Here is a 20,953-nt window from a genome sequence, read left to right as displayed (position 1 = left end):
TTAGGTTTACACGACCCGTTAAAGGTCCGCGTGTTTTTTTTTACCCTATCCAATCTTTTTACCCAATGGCAGTTTTGTAAATAGGTGGCAAGTTCAGGATTTATTTGCTAAATATACTTGAAAAATGTATATATAAATAGATAGATAGATGGTTAAATTCTAAACGCACGCGTTCAACCAGATATATACAACTAAATTTTCGTAATTTTTATTATAAAGATCTTACATATTTTTTTAGATAAAGTATTCTTAAAAGATTATATCTGAAAATGGTGAAGTGTAAAAAAAATTTCGAAACAAGAAGAAAATATTTCAGAAAATCTAGGAGGGGTATTGAACTTATATTTTATAAGATTTTTAAGTATTCTTAAAATCACTTGTTATTCAATTAATGATTTTTAAAACTCTTTTAAAGTTTTATGTTATTCAACTTGAAAATTATGTTAAATCATTTAAAATGATTCAGAATCTATTGTTATTTAATCCATAATTTGTAAACTCAATTAAAATATATTGTTATTCAAATTATTACAACTTTTTTAAAAAAGAGTTACTTTGAAGAATTATAAGAGACTTTTTAATTTTTTTACTTGAAAAATGTGACTCATACAATCACACCGTTAAAGGTCAGATTTTGAAGGATTTCCAAACAAAAAGGTCAGACCAATTGCATCGTCCACCTATGAACATGACTCTTGTTTTTCGTCATAGCCACTGCATTTTCCCGATTTGAGAACATCACTGCGACAATAGATGAACTGATGAAGGCTCGTATCTTCCCACAGAACCACTTGTACCCTCGTTTGCATCATGGTTCCCCAAAAGCTTAGTTTAATACGACATCAGAGTCACTACCAAAACAATCAGAGTCACTACTGCCCAAATTTCAGCTCTTTAGCAGAGGATGAAGTGTGAGCTCTGGTGGGAAGCATAATGATGTTCAGTTCTTGTTTATCAAAAGGTCATTTCATCGTTTCTCGTTTACTCTAATGTGTTTTTTTTTTGTAGGCTGCAAATGATGATGCGATACCAATTATGTTAATCATCAAATCTTCTGGCCATCGATCCACCATCAAGTCAAAAAGGACATGGTGTATATACAGTTGGAAGTCTGGTAATTTCTCTAGAAGACTAGTGATAAATATTATAGAAATAGAATAGTTTATTGTGTTGTGTTTCATAAGATTAAGGCATACATATATATAGTGATTAGCTTTGACATATTGCTAACACAACATAATGTAAACTTTCCTAAACACATAAAGAAATAGCTTGTACAATAAGTAATATAAAGATCTAGAATATATTCTTCAGATTGGGCTTCACTTCATTAACGGACTTTACGGTCCATATTACTTGGTCCGCAAGATACACATCTTGCTTTCCTAATACTCCCCCGCACGACAAAGGTGGGATGCAAAACGCAAACTATGCAACCACAAAGCGGAACACCTATGTCGTGGACATTATATCGAGGACAGACAAATCATGTCAACAAAATCTTCAAGGTATAAACTTCAATCTTCAGAAGAGGGATGAAACTTCAGCTCGTCTTCGGTTTTGGTAAAAGGGAATAATAAAATCTCGTGGGCGCAAATCCTGCATCTCCACAAACAATTGTCCTTATCATGGACAGTCCACAAATCGGACTAATAATAACCTAAACATGAGCGTTCCAATAAACTTCCAACTCTCCTAATGGTTAAACCATAACCAAACTCCCCCTTAATCAAGAATAATCTAAAAAAAAATAAACAAATATTTGTGAAAAATCCAAATCCTTAAAACATAATAATTTCTCAAAGATCTCTCAATTCTTCCACTAAATCCATAAAATAAAATAAATAAATAAAAACACTTATTTTAAAACCAAAAAACGTTGACTTTAACTAAAGAGACACATACCCCAAAATCAAATTAAACAACCTATTGAAATTTTAAAACTAAACACAAAATCACGTGAAGAACGTGAAGAAAAGAGTTTCACGTCTTCAGCTGGTTCTTCATCGTCTCCATCACCTTCGTCTCCATCGGCGTGAAGATCACAAAGTTATAACAGCGGAATTTAGAAAATGTCTAGATCGACAGGATCACCTGCTCCATTAATGAAGTGAAGCCCAATCCGAAGAATATATTCTAGATCTTTATATTACTTATTGTACAAGTTATTTCCTTATGTGTTTAGGAAAGTTTACATTATGTTGTGTTAGCAATATGTCAAAGCTAATCACTATATATATGTATGCCTTAATCTTATGAAACACAACACAATAAACTATTCTATTTCTATAAAATTTATCATGGTATCAGAGCAGGTTGTTTCTTGGGCCACCCCGTGGATGTTATTCCCACATATGCCCACGCTTCAGATGGTCATGCCTGAGCGTGAAGGGGGGTATTAGTGTTAAATATCCCACATCGGAAAGATGTGAAAGGATAAACTAATATATAAAAGGTTAGGGTCTCTCCACTCATAGCCAATTTGTTTTGACTTGGAAGCCCACAGTAAAGCCAAATTTAATAACTAAAACCATCTTTACAACATCTCACAGTTAGAATCATTTGAGACCAACTGACTCTACCAATCTAGGGCAAAAGTTGTGTGGTATCCTGGAAACATTCCCAATTTGGCTTTCACTTTCTGGATCTCTCACTTGGAGAAACTCCCAACAAGATCAAGGCTTCACTCTTGGGCTATCACCAACAATGCGCTTTGCTGCACCCGCAATCTTCAGAGAGAAACCCGAGACCATCTTCTTTTCTATTGTGAGTTCAGTGAACAGATTTGGAAGCTTGTTCTTCACAGGCTAGACCAATCATCTTTCATATTTGTCGACGGGTATGTCCTCATCTATCTTTGACTTCTGCTAATGTGTCTTTAACCCTCAAAAGAGTTGCTTCTCAGGCTACAATCAACGTATATGGATTATGGAAAGAGGACAACAATCGTCTTCACAACAACATCTCCTCTATTGTTTCCTCTATCTTCGACTTTTGTTTTGTTTGATAAGGCATGTGATTAAAAAAAAAAAAGATAAGAGTTATGTAGTGTATATTTAAAAAAAAAAAAAAATAACAAACTTAGAATTAAAGAACATTCTTCGCCATAAGAGATTGTAGGAAATGTGAACAATTTTAAAAAAGCCATTAGTAATGTAAGATTCACTCTATATTTCTATCTCTTATTTTTAAAGCATTTAGAGTTCCGTTATAAAAGCCACAATACCAAATACTCCTCTAACTATGTTGTCATGAGTATCTCGATCAAAGAGAGTTGCCAAACATAAATCTAAGAATTTGATTCATGATGTACCTAATAAGGCCTTGATTCTGAAAATAGGTAGGATTGTGGCCCCCTCTTGACCAACACATGTGTTTTGTTTGTACCATGCTTCTCCACCTACCCGCTTCTCTAAATTGATGTGTATAAAGAAATTTAGTGGAGGCTTTCTTTTTCCTTTTGTGCGACTCAGCCTAGTGCCTACCATAATAATCACAAAACAACAGTTTTTCAATGTTCGAATTTGGAAAAATGTTTGTAAAATTATGATTATGTTGAGTCAAAACTCAAGACACAAGTGCTTTTGAGTCGAAATTACTATATAACTTGAGTGCTTTTGATGCTATGTAACCTACAACTAATAATGTAGGATTCAACTAAATGGATTTGAGTTTGACTGCATTGTAAGTACGCAAATGGATGATGATCTAGTTTTGTAGTGGTTATCAGAATGACTACTCATGGTCAATAATTCAGTTCATTAAATGTGATGGGCTTGTTCGTTTTGTCGCTGCAAGTACCGGAAAATTTTGTAAAACATAAAGTAAGTATAGAATATGTATTATGAATTTCGTAGAACATTTAAAATTCTGTATTCTGAAAATTTTGAAACATATTTCACTTTTGAAATTCGTAGAACATGTAAAAATAAAATGTATAATCTAAATTTTTTAGAACATATATAAATGAGAAAATATATTTTAGACATTACATAACAAAAAGCATTGATATAAAAAACTAATTATCCTTAACAAAATCACAAAATCTCTTTTAATTTTTGTTTTGTGCATAGTTGTTTATTAACATGATTTTCTGGGTTTTTTTCTTTAAACGTCTTAAAATCTCTATTATATTATTTAAGCAACTCTTTAAACAAATAACCCTACTCCATGTAGTATATTACACAAAATGCCACTGTATTTAATTACCAAATATAAAATCTCATCTTAATATTAATTTGTTGTAACCATAAAACATATTTTTTATTAATAAGTTATTAAAAGAAAACAAATTCACGTAAATATTAATATAGTTATTTTTTAGTGTTTATTAATTGTTTTCTTTTTATTTTTCAACTAAAAAAATCTTATAAAATCAGAAAAATTTTGAACAATAAATATTTAGCTGAAAAATATATTATAAATATTTTAACAACAATATTTTAGAAAAATAAAAAATCTTATAAAACAATTTTATGTTTTATAGCCCAATACTTTTGAAATTATTTAAACAGATTTCATTTATTGTTTCAGAAATCTTAGGAAACAATAATAAACTATTTAGAACAATTATAAAACTTAATTTTATTATAAAACTAAGATTAAATATTCATCTCTAAATCTTTTAATAAGGACATACATATTTTAAAACTAAGATACAACATCGCTTATATTTTGAAAATAGAAAATATTATATCTAATTTATTAAATATTTATTTACACTGCACATCGACGCAGAGATATTATATTAAAATCTAAGAAATCACAAATATTATATTTTGTTTAATATAATATATATAACTAAAAAAATCAAAAAGTTAAATCTAGATTTCTAAACATGACCACTTCAATACAGGTTTTGTTTATTTTTATGATTTTATCAAATTTATATGATTCACGGATTTGAACATTATATCATGTAGCCAAGACGGGTTGAAATCAGAGTATGAAACTAAGTAAATGAAATATAAAATATTATAAAATGTATAGCACGGGAACTATCTATACATTTTCATGTGCTAACTATCTAGAATGAAATATTCTTCAGTTAAAATATACTCATTATAGTTGCTTTTTAGATTGTTTTTCTTTTATTTTTCAACACATTACTTATATAATATATGAAGAATTGTTTAACATTTAAATAATGAAGAGGCTTAAATCATGATATCAACCAATTTTTTCCTTTTTTTGATTACAAATTATCAAAATCATAAAAAGGTATCAAAAGTATAGTGTTTCCAATTTACATAAGTTAATGCTTTTATTTTGAACTTAATCCGTATTAAGAGAATTTATACAAAAAAATAATTCATAATACATTTAGTCATAAATCAACTCAGAAAATCTCAATTTTATAATAAAGATATTTTAATCATTTAAAATAAAAAAACCTACTTTCGTTAATAGTATCAATAAAACAATTATTCATAAAATTAATATTAGATTATGACATATGATATTTGAATAGCTAGAAATCCAATCTTTCTTACACAAAATTTTAACCTTAATTTTTCAAAAACATCTACACAAATATTTTTACTAGAAAATCGTAAATAATAATTATGATCAATCATAACATTATTTTTCCTTAAATAATTATTTTGATCATTCGAATAAAAATAAAAATAATTATCCACGGAAAATTATTAAAACTCCACTATCTAAAAAGTGCGGGTTACAAGTTTTTTTTTAGAATTTTTTTTACAATTGATGATCTTATTTTCTAAAAGATTTCGTTCATTCACAAATTAATTCAAAATTTTAGAGGATTTGATATATATATTTTAATATTACGAGATGATTAAAAAATCGACTAAATTTTCTATCGTACAATAGGTAATATATTGTCCTGTCATACTATTCAAAACATATATATATGTATATATATTTACAGGTTAACTTATTTGATACTTATAAATATTTAAATTTTATGATTTTGACTAAGATTGTAACATCCGCGAACCGGAATCCCGGTTTAGAGGGTGCATCGGTCGATGCATAGCCGGTTTAGTGCGGACGAGTTTAAGTTAAACGCTGCGTTTTGGGTTTGGAAAAACCCCCTTAACTCGAGTGTTTTGTCTCTTTCAACGAGTTTAGCCGTTTCTAAGAGAAAAGAAGAGAGGAAAAGAGTTCTAAGTGTTCTTGGTGAGATTTTGGGAGCTTGAGGTTGTTCCTGTAGAGATCTGTAGCTGGGATCGTTGTAGGAGTTTCCTAGAAGGGTTTTCTTGCTTGTTTAAGGTTCAAAATCGTCTTGGCAAAGGTAAGTGCATGACCATGGCTTATCTAAGCTGGAGATTTCTCTGATCTGCTTGTTTATGTGTTATTTGGCTTTTTAGAATGTATTTGGGACGTTAGGAAGCTTTCTTGTGGCTTGGGATCAAGTTTTGTGGTTGTAGGAAAGAAGATCCGACGAGAAGCTTCGGGGAAAAACGATGATCGGCATGTGCATCTGTCGATGCACTTTGTACGTCGGCCGATGCAAGTGCGAGAACGGTGCGTAAAACCTAGGGTTTTCGTGCTATGTCGAGCATGCATCGGTCGATGCAACCCCGTACATGTCGGTCGACGCATGCTTGGTGTCAGTCGATGCAGAGTCCTATTTTGTTATGGTTGATTGTTGATTGTTGGGTGTTGGTTAGAGATGTCTCTATTGCTTGTGTGTATAGCCCAGTAGATGGGAGNTTTTAAAAAAACGGGTCGGATCGTTTCAGTTTGGTATTAGAGCCCTTATGGTTCTAAGTTTGGGTTCACTAGGCTTTGTGCTGTATATGTTTGGGATTGCATGTCTTGATTGATTATGTGAGTTAGTCAATTTTGTGTGGCATGGAGTCTTAGAACTTCCTCTTCGAGCATACAGTGTGATTCCACGGTGAGTTTTGGTTTTTGTGCTTTTGTATTATGTTAAGATTGCTTGTTAGCTTCTGTTCTTGGAAGTGCANTTTGGGTCATTAGAAACATTGCTAGGTTGCTGTTCTATGTTTTCTGTTGGTTGAATATTGGATATTGTTTATGTTATAATATTGGTTTTATTATTGGATATTTATTGGATATTGGTATTGGTTATTTTCGCTGTTGGTTGTGATTGTGGTTAGGTGGCTAGTGGGTATGAGACCACTAGTTGTAGTTTATTTATTATTATTATTATTATTATTATTATTATTATTATTATTATTATTATTCTTATTATTATTATTATTATTATTATTATTATTATTATTATTATTATTATTATTATTATTATTATTATTTATTATTTATTATTTATTTATTTTTAAAAAAACGGGTCGGATCGTTTCAGTTTGGTATTAGAGCCCTTATGGTTCTAAGTTTGGGTTCACTAGGCTTTGTGCTGTATATGTTTGGGATTGCATGTCTTGATTGATTATGTGAGTTAGTCAATTTTGTGTGGCATGGAGTCTTAGAACTTCCTCTTCGAGCATACAGTGTGATTCCACGGTGAGTTTTGGTTTTTGTGCTTTTGTATTATGTTAAGATTGCTTGTTAGCTTCTGTTCTTGGAAGTGCAGTGGATAAAGGTGTTTGAGTTGTTGGTCGTAGACGGGAACGTGGTCGTGGTCATGGTCGGGCGGGTCCCGAGGCCAGCGAGTGTGTGGTCCAGAGGTCCATGAGGAGGTACGTCAGAGGGTCGCAAGCGTATCATGAAGGACCAGAGGGGGTTAGCCGGTGAGCGTGCCGGGGGTGCTGGGAACCCGGGTGTGGGGTTGCAGCAGATGGAGCCCAGGGTCGAGATGATCGCTTGGCGGATCTGTTGGCATACTGTTGGAGCGGTTACCGAGAGGGGTACCAGTGCAGGCTCAGTTGTGCCGCATGTGGCGGAGTGCAGCCAAGGGCTGCAGATGTAGAGGACTTTCCATCTTATGTTAGGAGGATGGAGCAGTGGTAGATGACCGGTGCGAGATTCTTCGCGAGAGGTATCGAGCCTAGAGAGGCGGATAGATGGACATATGTAGTTGGATAATGAGTTTTAGAGATCGATGAGTTTTAGTAACAAAAATATTTTGTTATACTCTATTCTACCTCCCACTCATATAATTTTCTTGCACTTTAATTTATTTTTTACGTTGACTCAATACCGCTACAAATTGTAAAGCGGATCACGAGTAAATAAGGGTTTTCTTGATTCTACCAATTCTATAAAATTTAAGCAATTATACCCAAAACCTAATAATGGTAAGTCGTTAAGTTTATTGTACCGACTATAGTCGAAACAGGAGTATGAAACTAATTAAGTAAATTAAGTTTATAAATTATAAAATACGTAGAATAAATCAAATAAAGATAATACTATTATTTTGAACTAATAAATCAAAATTTACGTAAATATTTCCCCGCACTGCACAGTGCAGATTATCATCTAGTTTTATATTATAATAGTAGTTTAGTCATAGTTGATAATTTACAAATAAAAATATATATAGATAAAATTAAAAAGATTCTTTATTTTCAATTTTCCTTTCAGGTAATAGTGCATATGGCAAGGCAAAACATCTTTTGGTAACACGATGTATGAGAGTTGTTAATACTATTTTGAATCATCAAAAGAAAAAATCTATAAAATAAATTTAAATATGAAAAATTAAATTCCTTTTATAATAAAACGGAAGTACAACATTGTTTTGTAGACTATATAATTTCAATAAGTTGGTTATAAATAGGTTATACCAAAAATCTTAAAGAGAATATTCTAAAAAATCATATCATCTATCTTACCATATTAATTTACTTTATTAAATTATTCATCAAATAAAATCTTTTGATATCTAACTTAACATATTAATTTGTTAATTATCATTACACTTCACCTCTCATTTTTATATATGATTCTATTTTGTGAAACAAATAAATTATCATATTATCTATTATAATTAAAAAATAGTTTTATTTCCAGATATACCATAAGTTGAATTCTTAAAAACAAATATAAATTGTTCAATCAATAAAATATTCAAGCTTTAGTAATATTATTCTTTTAAAATAATATCTATTGAATTAAAATTTTTACTGAGTAACAGGTCAAAATTTGAATATTTAATTTCAATTTCATATTTTTTTTGTTGAATTTTATAATTTTATATAATATAATAAACTTTAAATAATTTATTTTGAAATATTTTTAATATATTGAAACTTGATATAAAAGTTAGAAACAATAAACACTCTAAATTGATTTGTTATAGCAATATCAATAATATGTCACTATAATATGAAAGAATTTCAAGAAACCAAGTATATTAAAACAAAAAGTATAACAATATATTAAATTACTCATAATATAATAACTTGCTTTTTAAAAACCAAATTTACAAAATTATGTCTTATAATGACATTCAAGTCATGATGTAGAATATACATTGTTGAAATAATTTCTCATATATAATCTAATACAACATATTAAAATTTTATTTTAAAATATAAAATATACAAAATTTTGTATAAAATAAAATTTAACCAGTGTGATAGCACGAATACTTATCTAAAATCCTTAACAATATAAAACTTACAAAATGAGTGTCTTTTTTCAAGCCATCATATTTAACATATAATTTTATTGCATAATGTTTTATTTATTTTTAAAAAAAAAATAATTACGATAAAATATATTTTATATAAAATTACAATATAAATAAAATAAATTTCAAATCGTCCTCTTAGTCTTGTTAGTAGCGCGTATAATGTATAGGTTCTTATAATATAAACTGTATTGATTTATACCCCAAACCAAAAGTTTGGAAAGGCGGACTTTTCAACGAAGGTTATAATGGTTTTCCTAAAGGTTAAAAAATATAGAAGAACGCTTTCTCACATTTCATTTCAATAAATAAGACGATGCCTCAACACAATTGCTACTAGCGTTGTTGTTGTATTTGGTTTTAGTCCCCACCAACCCACTCGACGGAGTCTCCAACGCCTTCCTCCTTCTCCTTCTCCTTCTCCACTCTCACCAACTTCTGATTCAGATCTCCACCACGATGCAGAGCTCCGCCGTGTTTTCTCTCTCTCCGTCGCTCCCTCTCCTAAAACCACGGCGGCTCTCTCTTCGCCACCCCGTAACCGCCGCTTCTTCGAACCTCAACGATCTCGACGTTTCTCCAAATGTTGTCTCTATTCCTTCTTTATCTCGTCGGTCTTGGCGTCTCTCTTCATCTGATTCGCCTCTCCGAGCTTGGTCCGGTGTCCCTTCTTCGATCTCTCGGTCCTTGGACACGAATCGTTTCAAAACCGCCGCTACTGCAGTTCCTGAGAGCGCTGACGAAGGAGAGAAGAGTGGGAAATTGTCGAAGATACTAGAACTTGGCTTGTTGTTTGCTATGTGGTACCTTTTCAATATCTACTTCAACATCTACAATAAGCAGGTATTGTATCTGAACTCCAATGTTTCGCTTTTGATTTAGTCTCAAGACTCACTGTTCTATCGGCTTTGAATCGGAACGGATATGTTGAGTATAGGATGCATAGAGGAACAGTTTATATATCTAATTGTAATCTATTGTCATATTGAACGGGAGAGAGGTTTGTGGATTTTTGATTTCTGAGAGAACCAATTATAGTTTCTTGTTTCTTGTGATTCCTGCAGGTTTTGAAAGCTCTGCACGCTCCAATGACTGTCACTTTGGTTCAGTTTGCTGTCGGTAGTGTTCTCATTACGATCATGTGGGCTCTTAACCTGTACAAGAGACCCAAGATCACTGGTGCCCAGGTGTGTTTTATTTGCTTTTTTTATTTTATTTTTTATTGATACTGTTTATCACAAGCTTCTTGTTCTGGAGATATGTCACTCACTTTGATTTGTTTACCTTGATAGTTAGCGGCCATCTTGCCGCTTGCCGTTGTGCACACACTTGGTAATCTGTTTACGAACATGAGCCTCGGGAAAGTTTCTGTTTCCTTTACTCACACCATTAAAGCCATGGAGCCTTTCTTCTCTGTTTTGTTGTCTGCTATGTTTCTTGGGGAGGTGAGCTCTTTTTTTATTTGTGTTTTTTTTTTCACATCTCGGAGTTGATTGATGCACTCATGTATACTGTCTAGGTTCCTATCTCTTGTTGCGAACATCCATCCCATTAATGATAGTTAATATTAGTCATCGCGTTTGTTTGATTTGTGTAAAATATGTGCAACGTCTTCACCAGTTTTGAAGTTTTAAAGCATAACTTATTTACCAACTTCTTCTTAGGCGCCTACTCCGTGGGTAATTGGTGCCATTATACCAATTGTTGGTGGAGTTGCACTTGCTTCAATTTCAGAGGTCTCATTTAACTGGTCAGTTTGTCGACGAGTATTGTGACATTTTTTTTTTTATGTTGTGATTATCTCTATTCCTCTGACAACTTTCAGATATTTACTATGTTAACTTTTGTGGCAGGGCTGGATTTACGAGTGCAATGGCGTCAAACTTGACTAACCAATCCCGTAATGTGCTGAGTAAGAAAGTCATGGTTAAGAAAGATGTAAGTTTCCTGTGCATGGATCAAATTTTCATTGACGTGTTGTGGAATAAAATAGCTAAATTTGATGTTGCGTCTCGGCAGGATTCTCTGGACAACATCACGCTCTTCTCCATTATAACATTGATGTCTCTCGTTCTGATGGCTCCTGTGACCTTCTTCTCTGAAGGCATCAAGTTCACTCCTTCATACATTCAGTCAGTTGTGAGTATATTTTATATATTGCAAATTTTGTATTGTATCCTTGGCAAATAATTCCTGTTCCTAACAGCCCATCTCGGTTTTGCAGGGTGTGAATGTTCAACAAATATACACAAAGTCTCTTATTGCTGCACTCTGCTTCCACGCGTACCAGCAGGTGAGCTTTTTTTTTTTCCTAGAGATTATGTTGTTTCGCTTGAGCATATAAAGATTTTGAATTGTCTTTTGTGAAATATGCGGAAAATACAGGTTTCGTACATGATATTGGCGAGAGTATCACCTGTTACACATTCTGTTGGAAACTGCGTGAAACGTGTTGTGGTTATTGTGAGCTCTGTTATCTTCTTCAAGACACCTGTCTCGCCTGTTAATGCTTTTGGTAATATACAGTCTTATTCTTGGCTTCTGTGTATAATCTAAAGTTTTGGAGCTCATTTGTTGTTTATTTTGCTCTGCTGCAGGAACTGGAATCGCCCTTGCAGGTGTCTTCTTATACTCCAGAGTGAAGGGTATCAAGCCAAAGCCGAAGACTGCTTAAGAAAATATCTGCTAATGCCTAATCTCANAAGAAAGATGTAAGTTTCCTGTGCATGGATCAAATTTTCATTGACGTGTTGTGGAATAAAATAGCTAAATTTGATGTTGCGTATCGGCAGGATTCTCTGGACAACATCACCCTCTTCTCAATTATAACATTGATGTCTCTCGTTCTGATGGCTCCTGTGACCTTCTTCTCTGAAGGCATCAAATTCACTCCTTCATACATTCAGTCAGTTGTTAGTATATTTTATATATTGCAAATTTTGTTATTATCCTTGGCAAATAATTCCAGTTACTAACAGCCCATTTCGGTTTTGCAGGGTGTGAATGTTCAACAAATATACACAAAGTCTCTTATTGCTGCACTCTGCTTCCACGCGTACCAGCAGGTGAGCTTTTTTCTTATAGATTATGTTGTTTCACTTGAGCATATAAAAATTTTGAATTGACTTTTGTGGAACGCGGAAAATACAGGTGTCGTACATGATATTGGCGAGAGTATCACCTGTTACACATTCTGTTGGAAACTGCGTGAAACGTGTTGTGGTTATTGTGAGCTCTGTTATCTTCTTCAAGACACCTGTCTCGCCTGTTAATGCTTTTGGTAATATACAGTCTTATTCTTGGCTTCTGTGAATAAGCTAAATTTTTGGAGCTCATTTGTTGTTTATTTTGCTCTGCTGCAGGAACTGGAATCGCCCTTGCAGGTGTCTTCTTATACTCCAGAGTGAAGGGTATCAAGCCAAAGCCGAAGACTGCTTAAGAAAATATCTGCTAATGCCTAATCTCATATCACTCCGGCCCCTTTGGTTTTTTATACAATTTCTCGAGCTGAAGTTTTCAGATAGATGGTTTTATTCTTTCGCGGGTTGGTCATGAAGTTTCATCATCCCTTTCTAAGTTTTTTCACTGCAGCCATCGCTTCTTAGAATTTCTTTTAAGTTGTTTGTTCTCTTCTGTGTCTAGACAAATGTTAAACACTTTAAAATGTTTTACAGTTTTCCAAGAATATATTGTCAACACACTCAATGGCGCTTTTAGTTTACTCATAAAAGTTTATTGGAACTGGTGAATCGGTCCTTCTAAGGGGATACTAGAATCGTTGGTTTCCTAAAGTTTGAAAACGCATGTAACAGAACCTTTACGAACAGGATACCTTATTATCTCTATCCGAGTATAAGAGTTTTTTTTTTGGCCCGAGATCTTTTCTTTTATTAATGCAAAATTGTTCTAATCTTTTCCCCTTGGTGTTTTCTTTAGTTGAGCTAACGACACTTGGTTCGGAAAGGACTTCAGATGACATTAGACTCGAGCTACATATAATACTTAACCTCGCTCGTCCAACATAAGATAAAAGAGTTAATTTGATTTCCAAGATCAACCATCCAACATAAGATAAAAGAGTTAATTTGATTTCCAAGTACATAGAGGCGTTTTTGAATCTGGCAAATGTATATATTATCCAGGGATTAGGCAACGTTAAAAAGTTCAAGGATGTCCACCGGATTGTATAAGAAAGAGATCAATTGTTACATAACTTATCATCAATTATTTAGAGACCGGGAGCGTTTCCTCAAGCTTGGTTTGAAAAAATAAATAAGATATTGATCAAACATTGTGTAGGAAGGGATCAATATGTAATTTCTATGAGTTACGTACGTGGTTCATTTAGAAAAATTAAAATGTATTGTTAACATTTTCAAAGAACCTATCAAGAATTTAATATGATCCTTAGATAATTCCCCGGTTTTAAAAATCTCCGTCTAGCACCGATTACGCCCCGTAAAATCGCTAGGCCCACCCTCTCTGCCTCGATTAATGACTAATCCCGCCTAGCATCCATTATCCGATTATACCGTTTAATCCGATTAATTCCCGCATAATTTTGTATATACCAATTATTTTTGGAGCCAAATATAAATCAAATATATATTTCTGTTATTTAGACAGTTAAATTAAGAGTATATGATGTTTTACAATAACGAATGTACAAACTTTTAATTAAAATCATTATTTTTTTCTTAATATTACGTTTTTATGTTTTTACCGTAATTTTAAAGACAATACTATAGCTTTATATTTTATTTGATATTTCTCTTTTCACATAAACATAATTATACATATATTTAATACTATATATTTTTAATTTACTATTAATTTAATAAAATAACTCAAAAACTAGTCCCCGATTAATCCCCGTTTAATCTCTGATTTTCTCGCTAGGTGCTAGACCCACCCCGATCGCCCGAATAGTACCTAGCGATTTCTAAAACAGGGCATAATTCTACAAAAAGCAGTGAGGAAAAGTTAAGTGATTTAGGATGAACTCATATCTCACCTCAAAGTTGGAGTGTCTTCGGCCACATATAAGAAAAGTTTCTCCATCTTGGCATCTTCACTTAGCGATGCATGAAAACGATATAGACCTTTTATGATATGACCAGAGCCGGTGCTATATAATAGTGGACCGTAACCAAAAAAAAAAATTTGTGAATAAATTGCAAATGTCTTGAAGTCCACTTAGTTTTTATTTTTAGATTCGATAAACAGAAAAGTGATTTCCCCATTTTGCAAGAGAGTTATGAAATGAGTAACAAATTATACTCCAGTATTTACAAGGCATCAAGATATATTATGTAGACATATACTGTTGTATAACCTTAATCTAGTATACTAAACACTATTACATTTGAAGTAAACTTAAACCTTATACGTGTGATGTATACTCATCTTTTTTTAAAAAAAAAACTAAAGGGTTTGAATTTTTTTTTATTTTTTTTACTAAAGGGTTTAAAACTTTTCTGAAATGAAATTTTTTGAGGATTTACATGATATTCACATAACGGGAAGAGCCCTTCAGAGATGGACTAACATGAATTTAAAGAAAATTAAGGGGTGTATTGAATCAAACATTTGAATTGATATGTGTTTAAATAAAAAATCATTTATTATTCAATCATGAATTTTAAAGTCTAACAAAATCTAATATTATTGAACTAGTAATTTGAAAATATACTCTAAAATTCATTATTATTGAAAATATTTTGAAGAATGGATTTCAAATGATTTTCAGGAATTTTAAATGATTTCCTTAGTTAAAAGTACAAATATTTGAATCTCATAGTTTTAGATAAGATTTGGAAGGATTTTGCAACAAATCATAACAACTACCCCTAAAGCTAAGAGACAATTGGGTTCCATCAAATCGGCCATGAACCAAAATGTCCCAAATAATATATCTCCAATTTAATTTTGAGGTTAATTTTCAGAATAGTCATTTAATCAAAAGTATTTAGATAAAGAATTAGGAAGGTGGTTTTTTTTTTTTTGTCAATTATTACATCATCATTAAAGATATTTAACCTAATCTTATTATGATGATATTCAACTACCTGTAGCATATGCGGTTATGATGAACAGCTTTCACGGACAATGATTCCACTAGGCCTCAACATTCGTTTAATCGTTCGGTTTCGGTTAGTTCGGATCTGGTAAGATAATAACCATTTGGTTATCCTAGTAATTTTGGTTAAGATTGGTTCGGTTCAGATATTTGAATAAATAACCGTAACTAACCAAAATTTTATCTAGTTCTGTTTGGTTCAGGGTTTTACCCAACATATGCGAAAGTAACCAAATTTAACCTAAAAAATACAAATATATATATATATATATAAAGTTAAATTTTCTCTCTTCTTCTTTCTCCACATCACATCATCAAAGTTTTTTTTTTCGGCAAATCAAATAAATTATATCATAAAGAGTTTAAATTATACATGAACCATTCATATACAACGATTGATACAAAGAAAGGAAATTAAACTTAATTTCGGTGAAGGAGTGGATTGATCATGCTTGCCATAAGCCTTATAGGCTAACAGATAAATTAATCTGTTACGTCCCCCTTCACATACTTGTAATTGGCTATCACCTTATAGATGAAACTCCAAAATGTTTTTCGCATTACTCTAGTTAAAAGAAAAAATAGAAATGTTGCTTGAAATGATTCATACTCTTGTCTTTTGAAGCTCAATACGATATGCTGAAATTGCCTTGCCCATTGTTGCCACTTTGTGATCACGATTTCCCTTTGCATAGAAGTAAAATTTTTTGACCAAGGGAAAGAGATAACATCTCTATCACAGTCATTCGCCGCCTTTTTTCTTCCCATCACGCTCGTGTCATCATCATCCTCAATGAAAGTTGCCACCATAAATTTAGAACCATATACTCCACAACCCATATAATCATTTGACGAAATGAAATATTCCAACCAGGGTAATGAGAAAGCATCACCATCATCAGACATAGTTAACATCCAAAGAAATCTAATCCGATCTCCGATTTCGATTTCATCAAGTAGATTGATTCCTCCATCGATTCCTGGATCAAAAACCCATGTAAAACGTCCATTCCATTGGGTAAGAGGACATTCACCGGTTGATATCCGGAAATTACACCGGCAGTTAGTGAACACACCGGAAACAAACTTTCTATAAAGAAAGACACCATGATTCCATCGAATCAACATCATAAGGTAGGAGCGACAATAGATATATGGTGAATCTGTCGAGAGGATCATTGAAATCTCAATGAATTGATAAATAATCCAAATTAGGAATGGCGTGAGCGAAGTCTGATTTGGAATTGATGGACACAGTCCCTGAAAAGCCATCGTCGTAATGGGACAAGTTACGTGAGAATGATAATCTTGATCTGCCACTATTAATAATTGAAAATCTAAAACTGTACAATAATTAAGGGAAGTACAAGCAACTGGAAAAAACAAAGACGATGGCCGACGCCGGCCAGAAACAGTAAAAAATAAAGTTTTACTATGAAACGGTGGCTTTGGGGGAATCGCCTATGGCGAGAGAACTCCCTAGTATATTTTTTTCTTTGTCTCTCGATTATCACTCTCCACATCAGCAAAGCTATATATATTTTTTTGTATTAATATTTTCTATTTTAAATATTCATTCATTACATATTTATTACTTATAATTAATAATAGTAAAAAATAAATTAAAAAACAAATTAAGTAAATTAATTAAATTTTGAAAATAGTAAAAATGATAATATAAATTTGTTTTATTGAATAATAAAATAATAAATATACAAAAATGAATTAAGTTCAAAACTTTTAAATGAAAATTTTTAAATAGTGAAAATAAACTATGAAGTTTTTTTAGTAATAACGTGATTATTCAAATTTTAACCAAAAATGATCATATTCCAAAATTTAGAATGGGTTAATGAATCTTAGAATGGAAGTAAGATTTTAATGCATGGTGGAGTAAAAGACGATTTATGTAATTGTATTTATAAAATTCTAAATATAAAAATAAAATTGAAGTGAAACATTAGTTACCATGTGATCAACATTAGTCATTTGACGTTAATTAGGCCAATGATCGACATTCGATGTAAAAACTTTTAAAAAGATGTTTTTGTAACGCCCATAAACCGGAATCCCTGTTTAGGTGATGCATGCAAGGTTCGGTTTGTGCAGAGCGGTTAAGTGAAACGCTCCTATATACTATAAAGAAGATTAAAGTGTTATTCGATTTTGCAAAAGAATAATTAAATTTGAGAAATATAACTAACTACATTTGGATATGTTGATTATTTAAAGTATATATAAATTTTTATTATTCTAAAAGACAATTAATATTTATGTTTATAATTATAGTTTTAGGCACTAGATCTATTATTTTTGGGTATCTTCTAGATTTTTGGATTTTCGGTTAACTGTTCCGTTATAGTTTGGTTAGAAGAATTTACTAACTATTCGATTATTTTATAAACTTCGATTTGGATACGGTTAGAACTTTATTCGGTTCGGTTCGGTCAGTTTCTTAGTAAGATGTTTTTTTTTGCCTAGGCAGATTCAACGGCGCAACTCTCTTTACAATACTAAAGAGTAAAGATTACAGGCAATTTTTTATATATGACATTCCTATGATGAACATGCATTTTCTGTAACACGAACGGTTTGCATGTTAGACATCTTTATGATTAGGATCGTAATTCTGTAAATAATTAAGGGAAACTATTTTATGCGAGATTTGATGAAAATATATTATTTATTGATCATGCAAATTTGGTGGGATGTTTCAAATCACGAACCATTAGACAAAATAAACTGTCATCGAATAAAATACGTGGTATTATGAAAATTGTGTTAATAAAAATACAACATGATATATTTTTATATTGTATAAGTATTCTCATAATGTATACTGATATTTCAATTATTTACAAATGCTGATTTAGCTTAATTTTTCTTAAAATTTTAAATTTATATCCATTTTTTAAATTTAGAATATTAAACATAAATCTGTCTAAGTTAATTGTCTTTTGAAGATAACGCGTTTTATAAGAAGAAGAAAATATATATTCAATAAATGTAGAAAATCTTCAGTTTTTTGTTGTTTATTATCTGTCAGATTCTGTAAACACAAATGATAAATCAATTTGAAGATAACATACTCAAAATTGTCAAAAAAAAAAAGATAACATACTCAAAACGTAAGAATCTCAGTATTTATTACTATATTCGATTACCACATCTCATTAACCTTATAAATATCAACTCATTATTTTGTCAAAAGTAAAAACCTCACCATTCACTGAAACTACCAATCAAGAAAATGGCCTCCCTATTCTCTTCAGTTCTCTTGTCTCTTTGTTTACTCTCCTCACCTTTTCTCTCAAACGCTAACGCCAAACCAAAACTAGGCTTCACCGCCGATCTGATCCATCGCGATTCTCCTAAATCGCCTTTCTATAACCCGACGGAAACCCCTTCCCAGCGGTTGAGAAACGCTATCCACCGATCTGTTAACCGTGTTTTTCATTTCACTGAGGATGCATCACTTAACTCACCACAAACTGAGATCACCTCAAATGGCGGTGAATATCTCATGAACGTATCCCTTGGGACACCTCCTTTTCCGATCATGGCCATCGCTGACACCGGAAGTGATCTCCTCTGGACGCAGTGCAAACCTTGTGATGATTGTTACACTCAAGACGATCCTCTCTTTGACCCTAACGCGTCGTCCACATACAAAGACGTTCCTTGCTCCTCAAGCCAATGTAGTGCTCTTGAAAATCAAGCCTCCTGTTCCACAGATGGCAGCACTTGCTCTTACTCCATGTCTTACGGGGATCATTCATACACAGAGGGTAACCTTGCCGCGGACACCTTAACGTTAGGCTCCACCAATAACCGCCCCGTGCAGCTTAAAAATGTAATCATCGGCTGTGGTCACAACAACTCTGGAACGTTTAACGAAAAGGGCTCTGGAATCATCGGACTTGGTGGTGGTGCGGTTTCGCTCGTTACTCAACTCGGTGACTCGATCGACGGTAAATTCTCATACTGCTTGGTCCCTTTATCTTCTGAAACTGATAAAACGAGCAAGATCAACTTCGGAACCAATGCCGACGTCTCGGGAACCGGAGTTGTTTCAACTCCTTTGATCGCCAAGTCTTCAGAGACCTTCTATTACCTAACCCTAGAAGCCATTAGCGTGGGAAGCAAGAAAATTCCATTCCAAGGCTCAGACTCTGGAAGCGGCGAGGGAAACATCATTATCGATTCCGGCACAACTATGACGTTGTTACCCACCGAATTTTACAAGGAGCTCGAGGATGTGGTTGCGTCCTCAATCGATGCTGAGAAGCAGAAGGATCCACAGGGAGTTTTAAGTCTGTGTTACAGCGCAACCTCTGATCTGAAAGTGCCAGTCATTACTATGCATTTTGATGGAGCAGATGTGAAGCTAGACTCCTCCAATATATTTGTACAAATCTCGCAGGATTTGGTTTGCTTTGCCTTCCGTGCGAGCCCGAGCTTATCCATATACGGGAACTTGTCGCAGATGAACTTTCTTGTTGGTTACGACACCGTTTCTAAGAAGGTCTCATTTATGCCAACGGATTGTGCAAAGATGTAGATGGTTGAGATCAGCGTGCGGCTAATTTCTTTTTTTCAATTTTATGTTTTTAATTATAATAATGGCTGACTTTATTTAGCCTTAAGTAGCTCTTTGATTTTGAACTTTTTTTGAAAAAAATCGCATGTAGTAAAGGTCTCTGTTTAAGGGGCAATTGAACTCTCCACTTTTGGATTAAAAAAAACCTTTAAAGGTTAATCAAGTCTGCTGCTGATGTTTGGTCTTTCTTTGATTTTCTTTTTTAAAATTACAGTTTATAACCATAAATCTTATTTCCAGAAAATATGCCCTTATCCGTCTCAATTTACCTCTTTAAGATATAATTATATATGACGGTAACCAATCTAAGAAGACAAAATCATTAGTTTTAATAAAAATTAATTTTTTCTTACGACCGAAGTATTATTAAGAAATGAGAAATGCTATTATTTGTATCAATCTATATTATTATTTGGAAAACAGATAGCTAGCTACACGAAGTATTGGAGAATACATGGTCAAACATGCCAAATATATTATTGTATACTCAATTACACGAAGTATATGTATTACATGACTACATGCATAAACTACATGATGTTATGCGGTCAACATCATAGACATATAATCCAGTACACCGGTCAACTGACTCCGGCGATAACGACGTTGACTCCGGCGTTGACCAACACTAAAAAAACATATTCTAAATTAAGATATAATAAAAAAATAAGAAATTATTATACTAAATCATTTATGAGTTTTCATGATTAAAAGACATATTCTATTCAATATCAAAATATTT

At 32.6% G+C, this 20,953-nt stretch overlaps 3 protein-coding genes across 4 annotated transcripts; 2 read left to right on the top strand and 1 right to left on the bottom strand.

Moving 5' to 3' along the window:
• LOC104723947 (phosphoenolpyruvate/phosphate translocator 1, chloroplastic) lies at positions 9,833-13,281 on the top strand. Of its 2 annotated transcripts, none has more exons than XM_010442379.2 (9): positions 9,833-10,375; positions 10,597-10,719; positions 10,825-10,977; positions 11,197-11,282; positions 11,386-11,470; positions 12,325-12,444; positions 12,529-12,597; positions 12,683-12,812; positions 12,895-13,281. In XM_010442379.2, exons 1-9 carry the CDS (start codon positions 9,992-9,994, stop codon positions 12,969-12,971), a joined length of 1,227 nt encoding a protein of 408 aa, XP_010440681.1. In that variant the 5' UTR covers positions 9,833-9,991; the 3' UTR covers positions 12,972-13,281. The 2 variants fall into 2 exon arrangements, with proteins under 2 accessions (XP_010440681.1, XP_010440680.1); XM_010442378.2 differs by lacking the exons at positions 12,325-12,444; positions 12,529-12,597; positions 12,683-12,812; positions 12,895-13,281 and adding exons at positions 11,552-11,671; positions 11,757-11,825; positions 11,918-12,047; positions 12,130-12,233.
• Positions 15,963-18,218, bottom strand: LOC104728170. Its single transcript, XM_010447196.2, is given in 3 exon segments — positions 15,963-16,082; positions 16,119-16,954; positions 18,179-18,218. Coding segments are annotated over 3 exon segments (996 nt in total).
• LOC104723945 (aspartic proteinase CDR1-like) lies at positions 18,835-20,331 on the top strand. Its single transcript, XM_010442376.2, has one exon. It carries the CDS (start codon positions 18,862-18,864, stop codon positions 20,170-20,172), a length of 1,311 nt encoding a protein of 436 aa, XP_010440678.1. The 5' UTR covers positions 18,835-18,861; the 3' UTR covers positions 20,173-20,331.

Source organism: Camelina sativa, chromosome 11 (genome assembly GCF_000633955.1).
Source record: "Camelina sativa cultivar DH55 chromosome 11, Cs, whole genome shotgun sequence".
In the NCBI taxonomy this organism is placed as follows: Eukaryota; Viridiplantae; Streptophyta; class Magnoliopsida; order Brassicales; family Brassicaceae; genus Camelina; species Camelina sativa.
Note: the sequence above shows the minus strand (reverse complement) of the source record. Positions and strands in the feature narration are given on the sequence as shown.